The sequence below is a fragment of the Marmota marmota genome, unplaced genomic scaffold, assembly GCF_001458135.2.
Source record: "Marmota marmota marmota unplaced genomic scaffold, marMar, whole genome shotgun sequence".
In the NCBI taxonomy this organism is placed as follows: domain Eukaryota; kingdom Metazoa; phylum Chordata; class Mammalia; order Rodentia; family Sciuridae; genus Marmota; species Marmota marmota.
This window is the reverse complement of record NW_025999842.1, coordinates 47,146,012-47,166,843: the sequence shown is the minus strand read 5'-3', so window position 1 is coordinate 47,166,843 and position 20,832 is coordinate 47,146,012. Positions and strand designations below refer to the sequence as shown.

The following is a 20,832-nucleotide window of genomic DNA, read 5'->3' as shown; positions in this document are numbered from 1 at the left end:
GTTTTCACTCACTATAATTGCCATCATCCAACTGTCTTATACTATGTGCTCTGCAAGAGCCAAGCTCCTTACAAATTCACCAAGTCACTGAAAGAATATTATGATAACTCAACCTAGTAGCCAAGATCATCTTATTCTTTGGGGAAGGTTTTTAAAAGATGCATAACCCTGGATCACAGGAAGGAGCAAGGAGGCAAATAAAGAAGGAAAAAAGGAAATCAAAAAGAAATGTTCCCAATAATACTCTGGACTTATAGTACATATGGAGAAAGAGATATTTGACTTGGCCACTTTTTCGAAAATTTTTCAGAGAGACCCCAAAACACACACAAAAAATATAAATATCTGTTGGTCTGCTCCTTATGTTAAGGAATGTAGCATGGAAACATTTCTGGAGTCGGAACTGAGGCGAAATCCTGGTTCCACCACCATGAGGCTCTGTGGCCTTGTACATATCACCTTCACATCTCTGAACCTTAGCTCCCTCATCTATAGAACAAGGATAAAAAAAACACAATTGGCACAGGTCAGAAATCTCAAGAAGGTCGGGGAGATAATTTACACTTAGCGACCTGCCTGGCATGAAGTGAGCACTCAGCCCAAGGCACAGTTTTCCTCATAACACCCAGGATCACCATTTAATTTTAAAAATAAGAAAGAGGCAAAGCTTACCTCAGCCACAGTCAGGACGCAGTACACGGACTGATGCTCAGGGTCCACACCTTCCAACTTCATGCCAACTTTGAATCCATTTTTGTTATATGGGAAGGACTGGTACTGAGAAGCAATATGACAGCAGCTTTAGTATCACCCCAAAGGCCCAGTTGCAAATGTGAACAATTACCATTCCTAAAGACTCTTTAGCCAGAAAAATAAGAGAAAAAAATCAAAAAACAACTAAATTTAAATTATAACAAAATATCCAGAATAATTCAAAGCAAAATGGACAAAGACTAAGGCAAGTCATAGAAAAGAAAGTTAAGGTTTACAGCCTTTGTCTTCCACACATTTGAAAAGATACTCAACCTCACCTATCAGTTGCACAAATTAAAATTAAACAAGGATGTCTTTCACCTATGAGACTGGTAAAGAGCTGGATAGGTGGCTCTAGGAAAACTGGTAAAGGTATGCATTGCTAATAGGAACGAAAACTGGTACAATCTCTAGTAAATTCTTAATATCTGTAAAAAAAAAAAAAAAAAACAACTGAGTATTCTCTTCAAATCAGCAATTCAAAATTTTAGGAAATTACCTAACATACAGGTGCAAAATGACAGGTGTACAAGGTCACTAGAGCATAAAGTAAACGTCTGAAAATATGTATGTGTCTGTGTGTCAATCAGCAGGGAACAGTTTCAATTTTTATGGAGCAGATGTAAGACACAGTAATACACAGGAGTATAAAGAATGATCAAGGGATAAACAAAATGAAGTGGAATAATCCACAAACTATGAAGTTAAACAAAAAAAAGCAAAGTCCAAAATGTATGGGACACAGGGTGTCACTGGGTTTAAGACAGGGAGAAGAGGATTTAGATATGCAGGTTGCTAGTATGTACATAAAAATTTCTAGGAAGGAAATAGAAGAACTAGTACTAGTGGTCACTTCAGGGGAGGCAAACCTTGTGCTTAAGAGGATAGCGGCTTAGTGGACACCTGGCAAACCTGGTGCTTAAGAGCACAGAGCTTTAGGGAACAGCTGGAAAACCTAGTGCTTAAGGGGACAGAGCTTTAGGGGACTTTGTGTTTTATGTTCTTTTGGTACTTTTATATTATGAATCACTTGAATGTATTACTGATTCAAGTAATTAGTTGTACTTTCATAAAGAAGAGGAAAAAAATCTGGTAAAGATCCAGACTTACAGAAAATAATTATCCAGAACAAATTCATGTGTAAAACCAATTCATTGTTTAAATTAAATATTGTCATTGTTGATGTAATCACCCTAATACAGAAGGAGTTTTTAAAAAATGGTGACATGTTTTAAAACCTCCTCATGTTCATTCATGAAGATATATACGATAGATTTATTACATACCACAATTAATTATAACTAAATAACTTAAACCAAAGGTTATCAAACTGCAGTCTGGGAGTCAAATCCAGCCCACTATAAGTTTTATGAATAAAACGTTGCAGGAGTGAGCTAACCACCCCTTGACTCCGCCACGTTCCACACGGTGCCTTCATGCTACACAATCAAGTTGTGCTGATGTAGCAGACACCAGATGTCCAGCAAAGACTAAAATATTTACTATCTGGCTCCTCTGTTTTAGCCTGGGGCAGCAGTTCATACTCAGAACTACACCTGAAACCTACATTTTTAACTAATTTAAAAATATTCTATGGCAAAATATTTTATTATTACTAATGCAATATAGTTACCCCTTTTTAGATGTTTCTTTGTTATAAGACCTAAATCTCAGTAACCCCTTTTTATTCTCTCTGGGCCATGATGTTAACATGAAATTTCATGTTCTTTACCCATTAATTTTCCAGTAATAGTATTAGTATTCCTATTCAAAATCATAACTGAAAGTCTAGTAAATGTTGACAGAAAATAGCATGTGTGTGCCACACATGCCACACATGGGAAAGCAGGCATGCACTGGTGCTAACTGGCCTTGGAGGTGCCCTTCTGGGTCACACACACATGAAAAGCAGTGTGTTTGAGAAATTATCCCAAGTCACATTTCCTAAACAGACAGCGGAAATGACAATACTAACCCACATCAGTATTCGAGCCCCGCCCTTATACACAGTACTTCTAGAAAGGCCGTACCTCCTTGAACAGCTTTGCAGGCACTGCCACTGCTTTCTCCTCCTCCAGATAGGATGCCCAGCACCAAGCTTTCTTGCCTTTAGGAGGCAAACCTGAAAGGCAAGTAAGACTGAATGATGGCATTTCCAAATCTAAGAAATCCACTGTGTATTTTGTGACCTCTCACTTCCAACTGTACTATTCCCCTCTCTTCTCTTACTTCCATGGCTCGTATTTCTTTCCAAAGAAATGAGAGCTGTGGTGAATACCCACCGATATGAGGGCGGAACAAAGAAGCAGAAGAGCTTAGAATAAATGAAGGAGACCAGCAGGAAGCAGAGAGAGGTCAGTCCATGGAACCTACAGGAAGTGAAAACTTCTAAAAGCAGGATGCTCAAATTTTTTTTCCTAAGAGATTATGAAGTAGAAGACTGAAAAAAGGCCAGCGCACTGAATGTTTAGGGAACGTCCGCTAATCTTAGAAAAGGAGAGGAAACAAATTGATGCAGTGAGAGTCAGTATTTTTTCAATTCAGAAAAAAAACATGTAATTGATAAAACAGGGAGGTAGTTCATATCTATTTTATTTTTGATTAATCTGATAAAAATATTAAAAATGAGGGAAGGAGTATAACAGCTTGATGGGTAGGAAAGTCAGGGGGTAAAATATTCAGGGGACGCACTGAAACAGGCAAAAAAAAAAAAATGAGAGAGAGAGAGAGAGCCCACAAGGAAAAAAAATCAGAACATTTAAGGGGAAAAAAAAAAAAATGACTAAAGGAAAAAAATGCTAGAAGAACCAAGGGGTTGAAATTTCATCCAGAGCAGAAATTAAGCAGAAAGGAAGGAAAGGTTGAAGAAATAAAACATTTTGAGACAGAGTGCTGAGTAACTCAGGCATTTCATTTACTCCCTTTAATCTCACTGATAAAAGCCATCTCTAAAAAGATGTAAAAATTATGTTGTTCTCTTGAAGCAGGTGAAAATATTTCCAATTCTTTTTGAAAAATTAACAGGAGAATGAGCAAGGAACACTTCCAGGCACCAAGGGGCACTGGGCTGTGGCAATGATTTTCAGGAACCCTGTAACTGCAGGTTGGGAGCTAGGCTATGCAAAGAAGAGTGACCTAGAAGGAAGGACTGGCAGGGCAGATGCAGCAGGCCCCAGAACAAAGCTGCACAGAGGCCGCCATATAAGTGAACGAAGGCTCATGCCAAATAGGGGAACGAGTGTGTGCAGCCGAACAATGAAGCAAGGGCTGCAGCCTGGATTCCTCCTGAGAATAAAATGCTGCCTGAAGAACTCAAACAGGAAAAAGGTTCCATGTCAGGAGTTGGTTACGCTGAGAGGGAACATGAAATGAACAAGAACAGAGGTTTTGAGCAGTAACCATCTACCCAATGCGGGGGTTGGGGGGGTGATGTTCGCTAGCTTACCATGAACCTACTTGAAAGTTACTAATTCCCATTTTTTTCTTTAAATCTACTTCCTCAAAGTCATTTTTAGTGAGAAAACTGAATCAAAGAACCACAACGATACTTTAACTATGACAGTATACAGAATAATGGGGACTAGAACTTACTTAGACGAACTGTTTTCAATTTCACCCAGTTACAAGCAAAAGTATTCTCTCATCAGCTCACCCTGCTTTAAGACAGCCGAGTCCCCTCGTCTTTTCCTTCGGGCCCTCTGTGAACCCCTCAGGATCCTTCCATCTTGTTTGTTCTCCTACAGTAAAAAAGGAAAACTATGACTTTAAAAGTTCATGAAATTGGCACCAATGAAAAGCAAGAGACCTGTCAGCAAGCTTATTTTGTTGCTGTTCTTTTCAATTTCACTTCATAAATTTGAAGGAAATGTAAGAATATCATTCGAGTACTGTGTTGCTTTTGGCCTGAGGTCTCTAGAAAAAAGAACAACACTTCCAAGGATTACACTATGGAAGGGCATAAATGTTGCCCCCTCCTCCTCAAAACATAGTTTGCTCTCAGCTTCATGACCACTATGTTCTGGCTCTCCTCAGACCTCGCTAGGCCCCCTCTCAGGTTCCTCTGCAGATGTTTCTGCCAATCCAGCCCCTTCTCTCCTCCATCTGACCACTTTCCTTGGAATCTCAAGGTCGTTTCTATGCCAAACACTCCTAACCTTCGTCTCCAGCTCCCTGCCCTGACTCCATGTGCCTGTGTCCAACTGCACACATGGGATTTTACTTGAGAGATTCATGAGTATCTTAAACTAATGATGGCCAAAGTACTCCTGGTTCTCTGTGCCACCCCTGCCTTCCTATTCTTAATCTAAGAAATTCTTAGAACTTCTGAGTCTTCCCTTTCCCTCCCACAGCCTGACAACCCTACCTCTACAAACAGTTCTAAATACACTGACTTCTATCTTATGCAGCCCTCTGACCTATTTATTCTGTTGCCAGCAACTTCTAACTGGTTCCCTTTATCATATCACAGCATCTCCTTGCCTTCAACATCCCATTACACCCAGGAAACAATGAAAACCCATTACTCTGGTTTACCATGAAGGCCCATCTTCCCTGACTACACAAAACCTCTTCAGCCTCACCTCACTCCATTCTGTCCCCATCCCTGATGCTTGACTATCTTGTCTTTTTGATATTTCCTTGATAGAACATGCCATGTATGTTCTCACCTTAGGCTTTCCCCTAGAAGTCCAGCTGCCCTAAGGGCTGCTCGCTCCTAACTGCTCAGCACTGGCTTCTCATTACTGAGACCACGTGATCATCTGAAAACCCAACTTAGATGATTCAGCCAATCCTAATGCCCCATTTTAATTCTCATCATAACACTTAGGATGGATATTACTCCTGTTCATTTACTTTATCGATTATGTCCCCCTAACAAGAAGTAAATGTCTCTGCAAGGAGAGACCCTGGCCTCTTTACTCTTTCATTCATCCCCTATACTCCACACTTGCAGAATAGTGTCCAGCAAATAACTGTGGCTTGATGTTGATCTTAAATGAAATGCTTTGTGACCTCTAAGTACTCTTTTCATATGGAACCACTTAGACATACTTTATGGATAAGATATCTGTTTTAATTAGCACAATTTGAATGATTTTTTCCCCAAAGGTACTTGATATTTATGTGTCATTTTCTATCTACTCATACAGGTTTTTTAATTGCACTACTTGCAATTTATCAAAATGGGTTTATCATTTTGCAAGGTTTGGTTGTTGCCTCTTAGCCCAGTAGTAAATTCCAGCACCTCCCACTTCTTCACCTGAAAGGAAGGTACTATTACTTATTATTCCCATTTTGAGAGGAACACAGTAAGGCACAAAGAGGCCAGGCAACTGTCAAACAGTAACAGTAATAGAACAACATTTGAACTCAAATAACTGGCTCAAGGGCAGTGCTTGAGACCTCTATGCCACCCACTTGAGAAGCATCTCCGTGGTCCTTGGCAGTTACCTAAGAGATACTAACCATTTCATCATCTCTCTCATCTCCATCCTCCTTGGGGTCGGCCTTCAGAGATAATTTTGGTTTTTTCTTCCGACTACACTTAGGATCCTCTTCCTCGTTGTCTTCTCCTACATCCCTTTCTTCCTTCTGGTCTCTGTTGTGTTTATAACCCCAAAATAGTGACAGGAAACAATACCTATCAAACATCTACATGTTGATTATCAATTCAAAAATTATTTTAAAAAATCTATCTCCAAAGGAAATATATTTAATATTTAATCACCAGGAGAAGTTCATAGGCAGTAGAATATCACAATCAGAGAACAGTTAAAATCACTATTATGTAGGACATTCTATCAGGGTAGAAAGTATAAATTACCTTATTTGTCAATTTTAAAAGGGGACCAGCAATTTTAGTGAAATAGATGCTAACAAGTATACAATTATTTGTCTGCCATGTCTGCCATCCAAAGAAGAACCAGTGACTTAGAGGTACTTATCTTCAGATCAATTTTAAAGCAAGGATCTAGCAAAATTAAGAATGGGAAAATAACTGAAAAGGTGAAAAACAACTTTGTATAGCATCAGTTGGCCACCAAAACCAGAAAATTCCAAGGCCATGATGATTTAAATATGTGGGAAGCTCCACTACACTTAAACATCAAGTCATCTGTCTATATACACAATTACATGCAAGAAATATACCTTCTTGCTGACTAGCTCAACCCTGTCAGGGTTCCCAAAAGGGAAGGTCACATAGCACCTGTCTGCACCTTGAGATCATCCTAACATGACTCACTGTGCTACCCACCATGGCAACGTTCACTCAGGTGACTCACTGCCAGCCAGTCAGTGGGAAGCTTTGTTTCGCATGTGGAGTTTTAACTGAGTTACCTAAGAACTCCTGAAATTACAAACAGAACTGTGTTTCCATACATACTATTACCATTAAGATGTGAGTGTAGCTCAGAAAAACCTAAATACTCTTAGTTGGGGAATAATCAAATTAATGTAAACATAAGGCTGAAGGCAGAGGCACAGTTGTACTGCAGGGAGAACACTGGCAGTACAACTCAAATCAGGTGTGACAAGAGTCACTAGACCTAAGAAGGACCCGGGTTATGAGTCCCCAAGGGGGAAAGTCTCTGAAAAAGAAGGCAAAAATGAGTGACACAAGGCAGAGTGTGCAAAATCTCTGTATTCAAAGGCACCATGATGTTGGACTCTGAAACCCACTTTATAGATGGAACAGGGCAACAACCTACTTGTCTTTGACATGCCGAGCACAATTCTGGCTGCAATAGTTTCCTCCAGAAAGACACTCATCTACATTGCCATACTGACAACAGTTCTCACAGAATTGAAGCCCTTCTACTTTCAGTGGATCCTTCAGCCTGAAAGGCACCCCAGTCTTCTCTGAAAAGACTAGAAGATGAACAGAAGAAGAAAAGAATTAAAACCATGACAGAAGACATTCCAAAATATACGTATAATTTTCCTTCTAATAATTTTGTTAGGAACACAATGAAGAATCCTGTTTGCTGAATGAATAGAATATTGAACTACAGAATTTGGGAGGGAGAGGGAAATGGTCTTGGCAGGAAATCACTCAAATTATTTCTATAATAAAATAATCTGCCAAAAAACAAACAGATGCTTATGCAAGGCTTTTTCTACGGAGTTCAAAGTAAAATGGAGAAAACTTCTTTAATCACTCAATTCCAAAGATACAATGATCAGTCTCTAGAATTCTAATCTATAGGTGCATCTCTGATAAAATCAAAAGGGTCATTTATTGTCATTTCATGTTTCTAGCCTTTTGATGAGTAATTTTGTTTTACTGAATTAGCATCTATTAGCATCTATTTTACTTTTAATGTAGTAGATTTTCTGAATCATAATTACACAAATCATTGGGTAACTCGCATTTCATTTTGCCTAAATCATTAAACTAATCATTCGTTCAGCAAACATTTATAAGGCAACAATTTATGCTACACACTCGTAACGACAGTTATAGACCTTGCCCAAGACAGCTCACAGTCTAGAGGAGGAGACAGGCAAGAAAACCAATATTTACAATAAAATGTGATGCATGCAATAATAGAAGCATGAACAAGTTCCAGAAGTAGTGCAAAGGAAGAAGTGATTCATTCGGCGTGGGGTGAGGTCAGGGAAGGATTTTCTGATACAAAGCCTCAATAGGGTTTTGATGGCTGAAGAGAAATGTGCCAAATGGACAAAGAGAGAAATGGCATTTGATCCAGAAACAACAGCATGAATAAAGGCAAGGAAGCATGAAACCACAAGCTGAGTTGGGAAAATCCCACATAATTCTACGCTGCTGGCACTGGCAGGACACAACACATACAGAGAAGGGGACAGAAAGGAAGGAGACAGCAAGCAGGTGGGTGCAGGTCACCCAAATCTTGGTATGTTTTGCTAAAGAGGCAAAGAGAAATCAGCAAGTGTCAGATAAGCAATCTACATAATTCTTCTGACTTCGGGGTGCAGGGTAAGTTGGAAGGGTGTGAGATTAGAAGCAAAGTAATTACTTAAAAGACTTCTGCAATAGTTCAGGTAAGAGTTGATAAGGGCCTAAATTAAGGCAGTAGCAGTGATAATAGAAAAGGCCAGATCTGAGACATATTTAGGAAATAAAAACCAAGAGCATTAAGTAAGAGGATATGGGGATGGGAAGAACAAATTCAGGATGACTCCTGTATTTCTGGCCTGTCCACTGGGCGGATGGTGCTAGGTCAACTGAAACATGGGTTACGGAAGAAATAGCAGGTTTGGGGGAAAGGGAGAAAGAAATAGAAAATGAATTGCATTTCAGACATGTGTAGTTTGAGGTACCTGTGGGACATCCAGGTGGAGATGTCCAGTAGGCAGGTGGAAATACGGGCCTGGAGCTCGGGGGAGAGGTCGGGGCTGGAGATAATAGATTTAGGAGTCATCAGCATATAGGTGTTAGTTACAACCATCGGAATAGATGAGAAAAAAAGTGGCAGGCTTTGGCTCAATCACCTGTGTAGGCGATTACAACTTGGATTTACTTGATAATTTCAAACTAACTTTGTGCTATTACAGATCTGGCATTAGGAAAGAAGACAGTTTATAGTTATTTTAAATATTTTAAAAGCTGGCTCCTATCATTTTTCATTACAGAAATTTACCTAAGAACATGAGACACAAAAATCACCCAGAACTTTCCAATTTCCAGCCTGTTATAAAACCTTAGATATTCTCATTTCGAAACTCTCAATGGGAAGAAATAAAAAGCAGACGACTCTTTCTTACCTTCTTGAGCAGTTGGTACCATCCAAGTGGTGGTAGCAGTTGCTTTTTTAACATTTTCCATTTCACTTTCATCTGTAATAACTTCCAAGGCTCCAAACTCATTTACCCGAAACTAGGGACGACACAGCAGAAAGAGGCAAGATTTACAGAAATGTTCAGGACAATAATTATTACATGACTCATATATAGGCTTTATACAAATTAGCTATATGTTAAAAATTAATTGAAATAATTGCATCTTGGACAAGGCTTTCACCAACATTAAGACCTTTGCATTTTGCAAATTTCAAATTGGGGGGGAAAACAGAACACAGGTACCACTGAAGCTATGCAGTCCCATAGATTTACCAGTTGTATTTTACTTGTATTGATGTCCCCCTCCCCAGAGCTGTGCTTTCTCTTTCTTTACTGCCTTTTAATATTCTCCATTATTAGGCTGGGGATATAGCTAAGTTGGTACAGTGCTTCCCTTGCATGCACAAGGCCCTGGGTTCAATCCCCAACACCACCAAATATATATATATCTCCATCCCCTACTATTAAGTCAGGTGTAGTGTGGTTCACACCTGTAGTCCCAGCAACTCAGGGAGGCTAATGCAGAAAGTTTTCAAGTTTGAATACAGCCTGGGCAACTTATCAAGACCCTGTCTCAAAAAAATAAATACTGCTCAGTAGCAAAGCATTGGAGATTTAATCCGCAATACAAAAAGGAAGTATAATAATAAAAAGAATAAGCTAGGTCCAGTGTTGCACACCTGTAATCCCAGCAGCTTGGGACGCTAAGGCAGGAGAATCGCAAATTCAAAGCTAGGCTCAGCAATTTAGCAAGGCCCTAAGCAACTTAGTGAGACCCTGTTTCTAAATAAAATATAAAAAGGGCTGGAGATGTGGTTCAGGGGTTAAGCACCCCTGTGTTCCATCTCCAATACCAAATAAAATAAAATTCTCCATTATCTTCATCTCTAGTTTACAGACCAATTTTATCATTAAAAAGTAAGGGTATTTTGATTACATGGACATTCACATTCCTAATATTGAAAACTTCCTCTCACCTATGGCAAGCTTCAAACAAAGTAGTTTCTGCAATAACCTGAGTTTACTGTTTGTATGTTGATGCCTGATAGTTACCTCTGTGCATGGCCCTGAATTCATACATTCTAGATACAAGTTCTCAGGGAACATGTGTGTAGAACATTTAGCATGATATAGCAGTCTGAAAAATGACAAAATTTAATGAGGTGGAAAAGAACTAGAAATAAGTTAAACTAAAAAAAGAAACAGAATTATTCTTACTGATCAACTCTGGAAACAGAATATTTCATAATAAGGCTGACAGTACCATCTACTGGGCAAGAGTAGAAAAAACAAGCTGTCATGATAATTATTAATTAATGATATTAAAGAATGTGACAAAATCAATTCTGAATTATGATTTTTTTAAAAAATAAGAAAAAACTTGCTAATTAGGTTCAAGTAAGATGTTTTACTTTACATGTTAATTTATATGCACTTTTAAGTATTACATGTTATTTCATATATGCTTACTTGATAAATGCAAAAAATAGCATCAAATATTTTCATAAACAGAAAGGCTGCTGTGGCTGAAGTTGTAGATTTCTTGCTCAACTGGAAACCACTTTGCATTTCAAACACTAAGAACCAGAACACTACTGAATGGAATCTCCAAGTAAAAATGCACAACTATTATATTTAGAAGGATATGGCTCAAAAACTTTTGAAGAAAAAAGGTAATATCCCCAAAACACAACATTCAACCTGTCATCTTTTCCTTCTAATATTAATTGCCAGTAACTGATTCACAGTCTAAATACAAAATAAAGATACAATGTCACTAGGGACAGTAAGCTTCTCTAAGTCAGAGATTTGTGGATAGACTTCAGGGGTTGATGCATGAAATGCTTTCAAAATTATGGTTATGTGCACATGTATATTCTGGGGGGGTGAGGTCCATAGGTTTCATCATATCCTCTAAGGCATCCTGTAACCCTGAGAAAGTAAAGTACATCTGCTCTTATCAAAGTTACTTATCTCAAAAATCAAAATCCTCAAAGCATTTTCAAAGCAACCTTATCATATGCAAAAGGACACAGAGATCAACTTTTTCTGTGTCTTCTCAAATTCACATTCACTATGTCTTCTACCACCTCACTACTGTAGAAAAATGTGAGCACATGGTTTTAGGCCTTGCTAACATTACCAAAGTCCCAATGAAAGGATTCCAGGAAGACTGATTTGCTAACTTGTTTCTTCCCCCAAGTAAACACTCAGTTTCTGAGGCTGGTAATGCTTTTATGGCTTTGGAATGATGAGAAACTTCATCTCTCTCTCTCTCTCTCTCTCTCTCTCTCTCTCTCTCTCCTCTCTCCTCTCTCTCTTCTCTCTCTCTCTCTCTCTCTCTTTTAAATTATCAGTTCTTTTAATCTAGAGACAGTACAAAAATTTGTCAAATGGCTCCCTTCTACAATCAAGAATTTCCAAATTTTAAATTTTACAAAAGGGATTATCAAGCAAAACAAAACACCAGCTGACATGGTAATGTCTTCTGCATGTTGATGTAGCCAGGTCAATCAGAAAACAATTATGTCTGAAATTTAAAAGGGGTGGCAAAAGTGTCGTTTGTTTATTTGGCTTGAACCACCTTTAATTGATTCAATTCTCTTCTTTATTTTTGCTTTAGGGACAAAGGCTCTTTTTTCTATTTTTGTTTGTCTTCAATAATAGATCATTAGAAGACACCACTGAGGTTATTCTTATCATTTTATTACTTTCAATGCTGACATTTTAATTCTAATTACCAATGTATTTTAAAGGCAAAGATGTCTGGTAACTAAACAGCTTTAAACATTCATCAAGGAGGGCAAAACTGAGCATTAAGAGAGCACCGAGCTTTGCAGCCACATGGTCTTGCTCTCAGCTAAATGGCAATTATTCTGACTAGATAAGATGCTATCACTCTCAGGAGAGTATCTGCATTTTACTAAGGGACTTTCAAAGACTAAATCCTTATGACCCAGAGGAATAATTCTCTGTGGATAAATTTCAGACATCATTAGAAGTTCAGGTAGAAAAACTGCTTTGGCACTGGGAACCCTGCCAGGCTCCTTTCCGCCACCACTTAGTCACCTGCCTTTTCTGATGGCTGGCCCTAAGACATTAATCTACAAATGCTTCTCTGCATTTAAAAAAGAACAAATTAGGCAGTGGTAAAGTTTCCAAAGCTTGCTTAGGCAAAAAGTGCCTTATTAATGACCACAATATTTTCCAGACCACTGGTGGAGACCTGCTGTTCTCCTCTACCACTCTCTGGATTTTGAAGTTCCTGCGTCTTCTAGATACCCTTCTCTCTTGCCCTCCTCCCCTTGCTGCCCCTAGAAGTCTTCACTGAATCTCCTATTTTCAGAACCCAAAGACCAAAAGAACTCTGCTTTTCAAAGCCTTCCTAATTTCTTCAGCTGAAATAAGTTTTTACCTCCTCTATCCCTGTAAATTTTTCTTGTATCTCTGTTGATATGAAAATATTCTCAGTCTTCAGGCAGCAGTATAAGATTAAGATAATCAATTTTAATACTAGAGAAGCCTGTTCTCAAGATCCAGCTCTGCCAGTAAGTGACGTGAGCCAATGCAATAACCACTCTGCACCTCATCGTCTGTAAACTGACCTGCAAGACAGACACTACCCCAAAGGAGTACATAAAAGGATGAAACAAGAAGATTCAGGTAAAGTGTTCATCAGAGAGGAAGTTCCCTTATTCCTCTCACATCCGTCCTCAAAGACAAAGTTTGCTCTGCTTTATCTAAGGGTTAGTTGGCTTAGGGAGGGGAAGGGGGATTCCAGCACAGGGAACAGTAAAAGGGGTCCAGAGTATGAAATCTCAGTAGTTTGGTATGGATAGAAATCAGAGGTGCTGAGAAGTAAAATGAAATGTGCCCAAAGGGAGGCCAGATCACAAAAGAAAACAAAATCATATCCTATAGAAAATTTCAGGGGACTTGAACTTTGCTGTGAAAGATACCAGCAAGTACAGAAGAAATACATAACTAGAGTGGCCGTGATCATGAGGCTTTCCCAGAGGAAAAGCCTTTCAAAATGGCCAAAGCTGAAGCACATAAAAACCTGCTCCCATGATAGAAAACTGAGTGAAGTGTGGCGGGCCGTCTTAAGCTACCATACTGTTAGGAGAACCCCATGCCCCTACTCATGAAAAAGCAGAAGTATGGCTAGTATCCAACAAGCAAAGCATGATGTGAGAGGACAGATTTTACAACTGATTCAAAGTTCTCATATTTTAACTTTCTGCAAAATCATTTCCTCAATCAGCTCTCTGAAGCAACTCAGATTTTAATTCAACAAGCACGTGAATTAGACATCCAATATAATATAATCAACAGGCTAGTCTCTGAATTTTAGATACAATGGGTAATAAAGCCATAAAGTCAAAAATAATTTTCAAATTATTTTCTGAAGTGAAAGTGTCAAACTGTCTGCAGCACATAACGGGAACTGGACACCTGGCAATGACCCAGTAATTAGATGAATCTAAAAGTCATATCAAATAACCCAGATTATAACACCCATTAAGTGGTTTAATTACCTGATTGCCTTAAGAGGTATAAGCTGATTTCTAAAGGTCATTGCTTAGAAAACCTTAAAGCAATCCAAATTTCCTACAGGTAGAAACTTCAATCTCCTGTCAAAAGCTAACTGAACACAGTGAAGGATATATATGAACTCTCTGTTCACATTTATGCAAATTTTCTGTAATTCTATAATTATTCCAAAATTTAAACTTCTTCCTAATTGATAAAATACAGATTTTTGTTTTATAACTGTATAATAATACTATATTTTGATGTTAGCTGAGAATATTCAGAATTGGAAATAGAAATTTAATTTTTCTGTGTCTTTCTTCCCCAGTATTTCTTCTTCCTCCTTGATTTCCAAGTGTGTTATACAATGCATGGATAGAAAATACAGTCATTTTTCATTACAGAGTTGAAAACATAAGCCAAATAAAAGTATATGCCATTGCATTATTGGACTGTAGAATAGAAAGATTCCACACTCACGTTTACTCCATGCCCATTGTTTCACATGTTTCTTACCTATTATTCTGTGTTTTTAAAAGGTATATTTTTTGCAGGGGAGTGATATTGGCTAAATTATATTGTTATAGTGTGTGCATGTACAAATATATAACAACAAATCCCATCATTATGTACAACAATAATGCACCAATAAAAAATGGGGGGAAAACAGCTAACTGAACAATAATTGCAAATTTCTCCATTCACTTGATGTTAAAAAAATAAAAAAGCCATTAAGGAATAAAAATACAAGAAAAATAAGGGAGTGCAGCAATAAAAAAGATACTGTAAAGCTATAAACAATTGGTTAAGTGTTTATATACATTAGTTTTTTTCAATCCTCATAACCCTTTTTATGGTTGTAAATCTTACTATAGATTCTAAAAGCCCCATTTGACAGATACGGCTTCCAAAGCTTGGGAATTTTAAATAATCTGACAAAGTTCAGGTGGCTCATATATGTTTGGCTTTATTAGAACTTGAGAAATATTTTTTCTTACTCAAAAATTTTCAGTACTATCTATCATACCATGTCCAGATGGATACTTGAAAATGCCAGAGCAGATAAAATCCTTAATATTTGTTTAATTCCTTATTTTATAGAGGAAAATTGATCTGAAGAGTTTAATTAACTTGTTGAAGGTCACACAGAAGTAAAATTAACACCAATTTTTTTTTGTAAATTTTTAATTGCCACAAAATATTTCTGCATATTTACAGTACAGTAAAATAATTCCATATATATGTATACATATATGTACGTGTATATACATACATGTATCTCACATACACACTCAATGTGTAATGATCACATCAGGGTAATTAATATTTCCATCTTCTCCAAACATTAATCATTTCTGTGTGTTGGAAATCTTTGGACTCCTCTTTTGAGTTACGTTAAAATTTATCTTATCATTCAGTTTCAGTCTAGTTATCAACTATTATGGTATAGAAAGCTAGAATAAATATTCCTATCTAACTGTATTTTGGTATTCATTTAAAATAAATCAATTTCTCCAGATTTCACTAAACTCATTGCAATATTTCTGTGACAGTAAACTTGAGATGTTGGAACACTGCACTTAATTAAACCTAACCAAACTAAAATCTCAAGTATTTTTCCAACGACAGCCAGATTGTTCAAATCACCCCACTGAGGATGAGTGAGGGCAGGCTTGGCTAAGATACTTGTCAAGCAGCCACGAAAAGGGATTAGATTCCAAGAAGCCTCTATCAGGGGGAAATTTTTCTATTCAAGACAGTTCAGAACACTAAGCCTTAAAGAGGCCAGTCAGATGACAGTCTATTAGGGAGATCGGAAGTTCAAACACCCAAATGACCAAACACAGACAGAAAGTCTAAAAGGCCACCGACAGGTTCAAGGTCTCAGTGATAGGATCAGAGCAAAAGTAAATCAGATATGAGAGGTGGGGGCAGTTGGCTCCCCAGATGGATGCTTGCACAACCATGTTTCACGGTGCAGCACAGATGGGCCTAGAGTGGAAAAGGGTCCTGGGGAAAGGGGCAGGGCAAGCACGTACAACAGAAGCAGAATGAAACTCCTGAAGAGGGTTCTCATCTAAAAAAAAAAAAGCACTATGACTTACAGCAAAGTCCTGTTTTGAACAAGTGATTATACAAAAAACAATTATTTACATTATAAGTAATTTAAGAAAATGAAAGTCTGTTTATTCAGTATTTTAACATTATTTTATCCAGTTTTTAAACAAGAAGGCTAAGACAAAGAAAATATAGTTATTCCAAGTAGCAAAGCCCATTACGACAAAATCCAAGAAGCTATGATTTCTATGAAAATCAAAGTTCTGCACTTAATCTCTTCATCTCTGCCATTTCTGCATTTACTGGCCCTCATGATGGAGTCAAAACTGAGATGATCCTCCTGGAAGCTATAAATTAATTTCTGTAAAATGAGAACATGCTACAGAATATTCTTATATTCTTAGTCCTCTAACTCAAGTGACAAAAGCTTCTGCCAATCCATCAGCATTCCAACGTGTCTTGTAAATTTACTGTTGATGTGTGAGCATGACATAAAACCCGAAGCACTGTGGTTAATGCTTTTCTTATTTCACATATGTATTCATTTAAAAATAAACACACATACAGATGTATACACACACACACACACACACACACACACAATCAGAATAATAAGGAGAGCCTACCTTTAAGTCACTTCCTGGTAAGGTGCCCACTCCATCTTTCCAGTCCATAACACTGAATACATCAAACTCTTGACCACTTGTGCTAGAGGCAGACTCAGTCATGATTTATTTTTTAACCTAGAAGGGGAGGGGGAAAAAAAGAAATATCACTAAATATTCCACATGCAAATCATTTTTAATTTAGTAATCACTACTTCAATTTCCAGTACACAATTTTCTTGATTACACTATCCCATAGTCATAGATCTAATAATAATTGTTAACAGAGCTTGGGGTAAAGCTTAGTGGTAAGAACACTTTGCTATCACACATAAGACCCCCTGGGTTTGATCCTCAGCATCTCCCCACTCCAATCCCTATAAAATTATAGGAAAATAATTTTATAAGTTTTATGGTAAAATTGTGCTATTATTAAAAAAAAGAAATTCATTCATTCATAGCATATTCACTTAAAACAAACAAAAAATCATCCTCTTTGGGTACGGATATCATACAGCAAGAAATTTTTGCCCTCTAAGGATGTTTTCTTTTCTAAGACACTGAAAAGAGAGTAGGTGTGGATAAAGAATAAAAAATGTATACAGTACTCTGCCTTTATCCTAGGGATATATTCTAAGACATCCAGTGGATGCCTAAAAACACAGTACCAAGCCCTACATGTACATTTTTCCCCATACAAAGTTTAATTTACAAATTAGGCACAGTAGGAGATTAACAAAACTTACTGTAGGTCTTAGCAATTGTAGCATATGACCTTTTTTCTTTCCTCATTGAGAATTTTCACCTTTTCACTTACAGGAAACAATTTATGATTTCTCTTTGGCATATTCAAACTGTCAGCATCACTACTCTTGCACTTTGGAGCCGTAATTAAGTAAAATGAAGGTTACTGGAACACAAGCACGATGATACCACAGCAGTCAATCTGACAACTGAGGCAGCAACTAAGTGACTAGCAGGTGGGAAGTGTATACAGCATGGCCAAACTGGACAAGAGATGATTCATGTCCTGAGCAGAACAGGGCAAGATTTTGTCAATTATTCCGCACACCATTTAAAACTTTTTGAATTTCTTATTTCTTGAATTTTCCATCTAATATTTTCATTTAGCCACTGACCTCCAATAACTGAGACACCCAAGTAATTGAAACCCCAGAAAGGAAAACTGCAGATATAAGGAGACTACTGGATAAAATATTGATAAAAAATAAAGAGGCCAATTTGACAGTTAAAAAGAACAGGGAAAATTTAGTCCATTATTGACTGTCATCTACACTACATTTATCAATTAAGTGTCTGATCTACTAATGTAACAAATGCACAATGTGATTGAGTCAGAAAGTAAACAGATTTATTCAATTCCATTGAAATAGCTGCAACTATGTTGCTTTAAGAAACAGGGAAACAGTCTTAAGATGTACAGCAAACATCAATAGTAAGGCTCAGTTAAGATAACCAATTTGGCCAGGGGCAGTGGTGCCCATCTGTAATCCCAGAGGCTTGGAAGGCTAAGGCAAGAGGATCCCAAGTTCAAAGTCAGCATCAGTAACTTAGCAAGGCCCCAGCAACTCAGCAGACACTGTCTCTAAATAATATAAAAGAGGTCTGGGGATGTGGATCGATAGTTAAGCATCTGAGTTCAATCCCTAGTATCAAAAGAAAAATAATAAGAACTAATTTGGCCAGGCGTCACAAGCACCTGTAAACCCCAGATAACCCAAAGGCTGAAGAAAGTTCAAGGTCAAACTGGGCAACTTAGCAAGCCCTATCTCAAAAATAAGAAAGGGCTGAGGATGTAGCTCAGTGGTAGAGCACTTGCCTAATCCACTCCAGGCCCTATGTGGAATAAAAAAAGGCCAATTTGACTAGCTAAACTAATAATGCTTTTATTTTCATTTTTTAGTTACAAAACTTTCCATAATCACATCATTGGTGGTAATACTGATATTTTCTGAAACTCTCATTTGTTTAATATGAGATAAAACAAGTCAGTCATTATGTGCATATCATAGAAAACTGACAAAAGGATCAATGGATCCTAAATTTGAATTGCAAGTATCAATATCAATTCATGATGTATTATGCCTATTTTCCAGCTATCTAATCACTAATCAATGATAATGAGCAGCTTGGTTCTCTGATTGTGGTAACTAAATACAATTTCTCCTAAATCTTCCCAGAAAAGGAACTGATTTCTGCTCAATGGCAGAAAATATCCCAGATGAGCCTGGGATATCTTGCCAAATAAGAAAGCAAAGAAACTATCAAAGACAAGGGACATCACAACCAAAGAACTTAGGGCCTAATTTGAAGAGGCTCCTACTAGACAAAATAAGGCAAAGTAGAACTCTTACTAGTTGCAATTAATTAAAATACATCAAATAAATTTAAATGCATGAAGCCAGGCACAGTGGCACAGGCCTGTGATCCCAGCAGCTTGGGAGGCTGAGCCAGGAGGATCATAAGTTCAAAGCCAGCCTCAGCAACTCAGTGAGGTCATAAAGCAACTCAGTGAGACCCTGTCTCTAAATAAAACATAAAAAAGGGCTGGGATGAGACTCAGTTGCTAAGCACCACTGAGTTCAATCTCTGTATGAAAAAAAATTATAAATTCATATTGATATTCAAAACAAACAAAAAAAGAATATTTCACTGATCACCTTTTTTAGTTTAGGAGGAAACCAACTCACTATTTGGAAAAAGAAATAAGCACTGGTGAATTTTGTTTGAGATGGAAATTAAAGCTGCTTTTTGCATGGAATTCCATTTTTATTTAACAAACTGTGTTTATTCAGGTTTGGATACTAGGCAAATATTTTGTCAAAAATAAATGAAGTGAGGCTATCACATCAAAAAAAGAAATACTAATTTGAGTATTCCAGGGAAAAAAAAAGGATTTTTGAATACTTATATCTATCACCGTGAATTTGACAGCTTCCCAAAAGACTTCACAAAGGAGATAGATGGGTGGTGATAACAATAAATGTGATATTTAAAATACTTCATAACAAAATTTGTTAACACTTGAATGATATATACAATTCAGTGAAGAAATATTTTCCACATGACCAATGCATGATGTTACAAAACTACACATGGATAAGGGATTCATTCAAAATGCCAGACAGACCAAATGGATTTCAATGCCTCAAAATATGAAAAACTCAACTGATAAGGTTTCAAATTACATTCGACTAACCTTCAAGAAACCATCACCTGTCAAGTTTTAGTGTGGTATCAAAGAAGAATGTACACTTATTATTGAAAAGACTAGTAAAATTATTTCTCTTTTCCAACCCTCTATATGAAGCCAGATTTTCTCATATACTTCAACCAAAACAACAGATTTCAATGGACAGTGCAAGGCAGATATAAGAACACAACAATCTTCTATTAAGCTAGATATTAAAAAAGATCTGCAAAAATGTGAAGCATTCCACTGCTCTGTTTTTTTTTTAAATTTTGGAACTATGATTATCTTTCATAAAAATATATACTTATGTATAGTCTCATGTACTGGGTTTTTTGTTGTTATTTTTAAATAAACATTCCAAAACAACCTATTTCTAACAGTAAATATTAGTATTTATTAGTATTTATATAGACATGTAGATATCTATATGTCATCCAAACAATCCCTCTTTTTTAACCATTTTTCAGTGTAAAGACAATGTGAGACCAAAAAGTCTCAGAGTCACTATTTCACAGAATAAAAACTTATTTTTTTCCACAAAGATGAAATTGCAAGGAAAAAACTTGAGGAGGAAATTTGAAACGGAGAAAAAGATATTTAAGATATATATCAACCAATCCCAATATTACAATTCATAGATCTGGTCTGGACCCTGATTTAAACTATTTTTTTAAAAAAAATATTATTATATAGGGCTAGGAATATAGCTCAATTGGTAGAATGCTTGACTTGCATGCACAAGGCCCTGGGTTCAATCCCCAGCACCACTACCACAAATAAATAAATAAATAAATAAATAAATAAATAAATTTATATCTATCTATCTATATATATATATATATATAT

The 20,832-nt window shown here is 37.0% G+C and overlaps 1 protein-coding gene across 10 annotated transcripts in view; it reads right to left on the bottom strand.

Annotated features, from left to right (window-relative positions):
- L3mbtl3 (L3MBTL histone methyl-lysine binding protein 3) overlaps positions 1 to 20,832 on the bottom strand; it is a 112,006-nt gene that overhangs the window by 71,929 nt on the left and 19,245 nt on the right. For 3 of the 10 annotated variants that reach the window (XM_048798195.1, XM_048798209.1, XM_048798200.1), the window contains exons 3-10: positions 16,794 to 16,910; positions 9,502 to 9,613; positions 9,058 to 9,132; positions 7,464 to 7,623; positions 6,220 to 6,394; positions 4,406 to 4,490; positions 2,784 to 2,875; positions 673 to 777 (exon numbers count right to left, since the gene is read on the bottom strand). In XM_048798195.1, coding sequence (XP_048654152.1) covers positions 673 to 777; positions 2,784 to 2,875; positions 4,406 to 4,490; positions 6,220 to 6,394; positions 7,464 to 7,623; positions 9,058 to 9,132; positions 9,502 to 9,613; positions 16,794 to 16,895 — 906 coding nt within the window. In that variant the 5' untranslated portion in view covers positions 16,896 to 16,910. Of the gene's footprint in view, positions 1 to 672; positions 778 to 2,783; positions 2,876 to 4,405; positions 4,491 to 6,219; positions 6,395 to 7,463; positions 7,624 to 9,057; positions 9,133 to 9,501; positions 9,614 to 16,793; positions 16,911 to 17,518; positions 18,043 to 20,832 lie in introns of those variants that run through there. The other 7 variants (XM_048798211.1, XM_048798216.1, XM_048798229.1 and 4 more) reach the window with 5 other exon arrangements.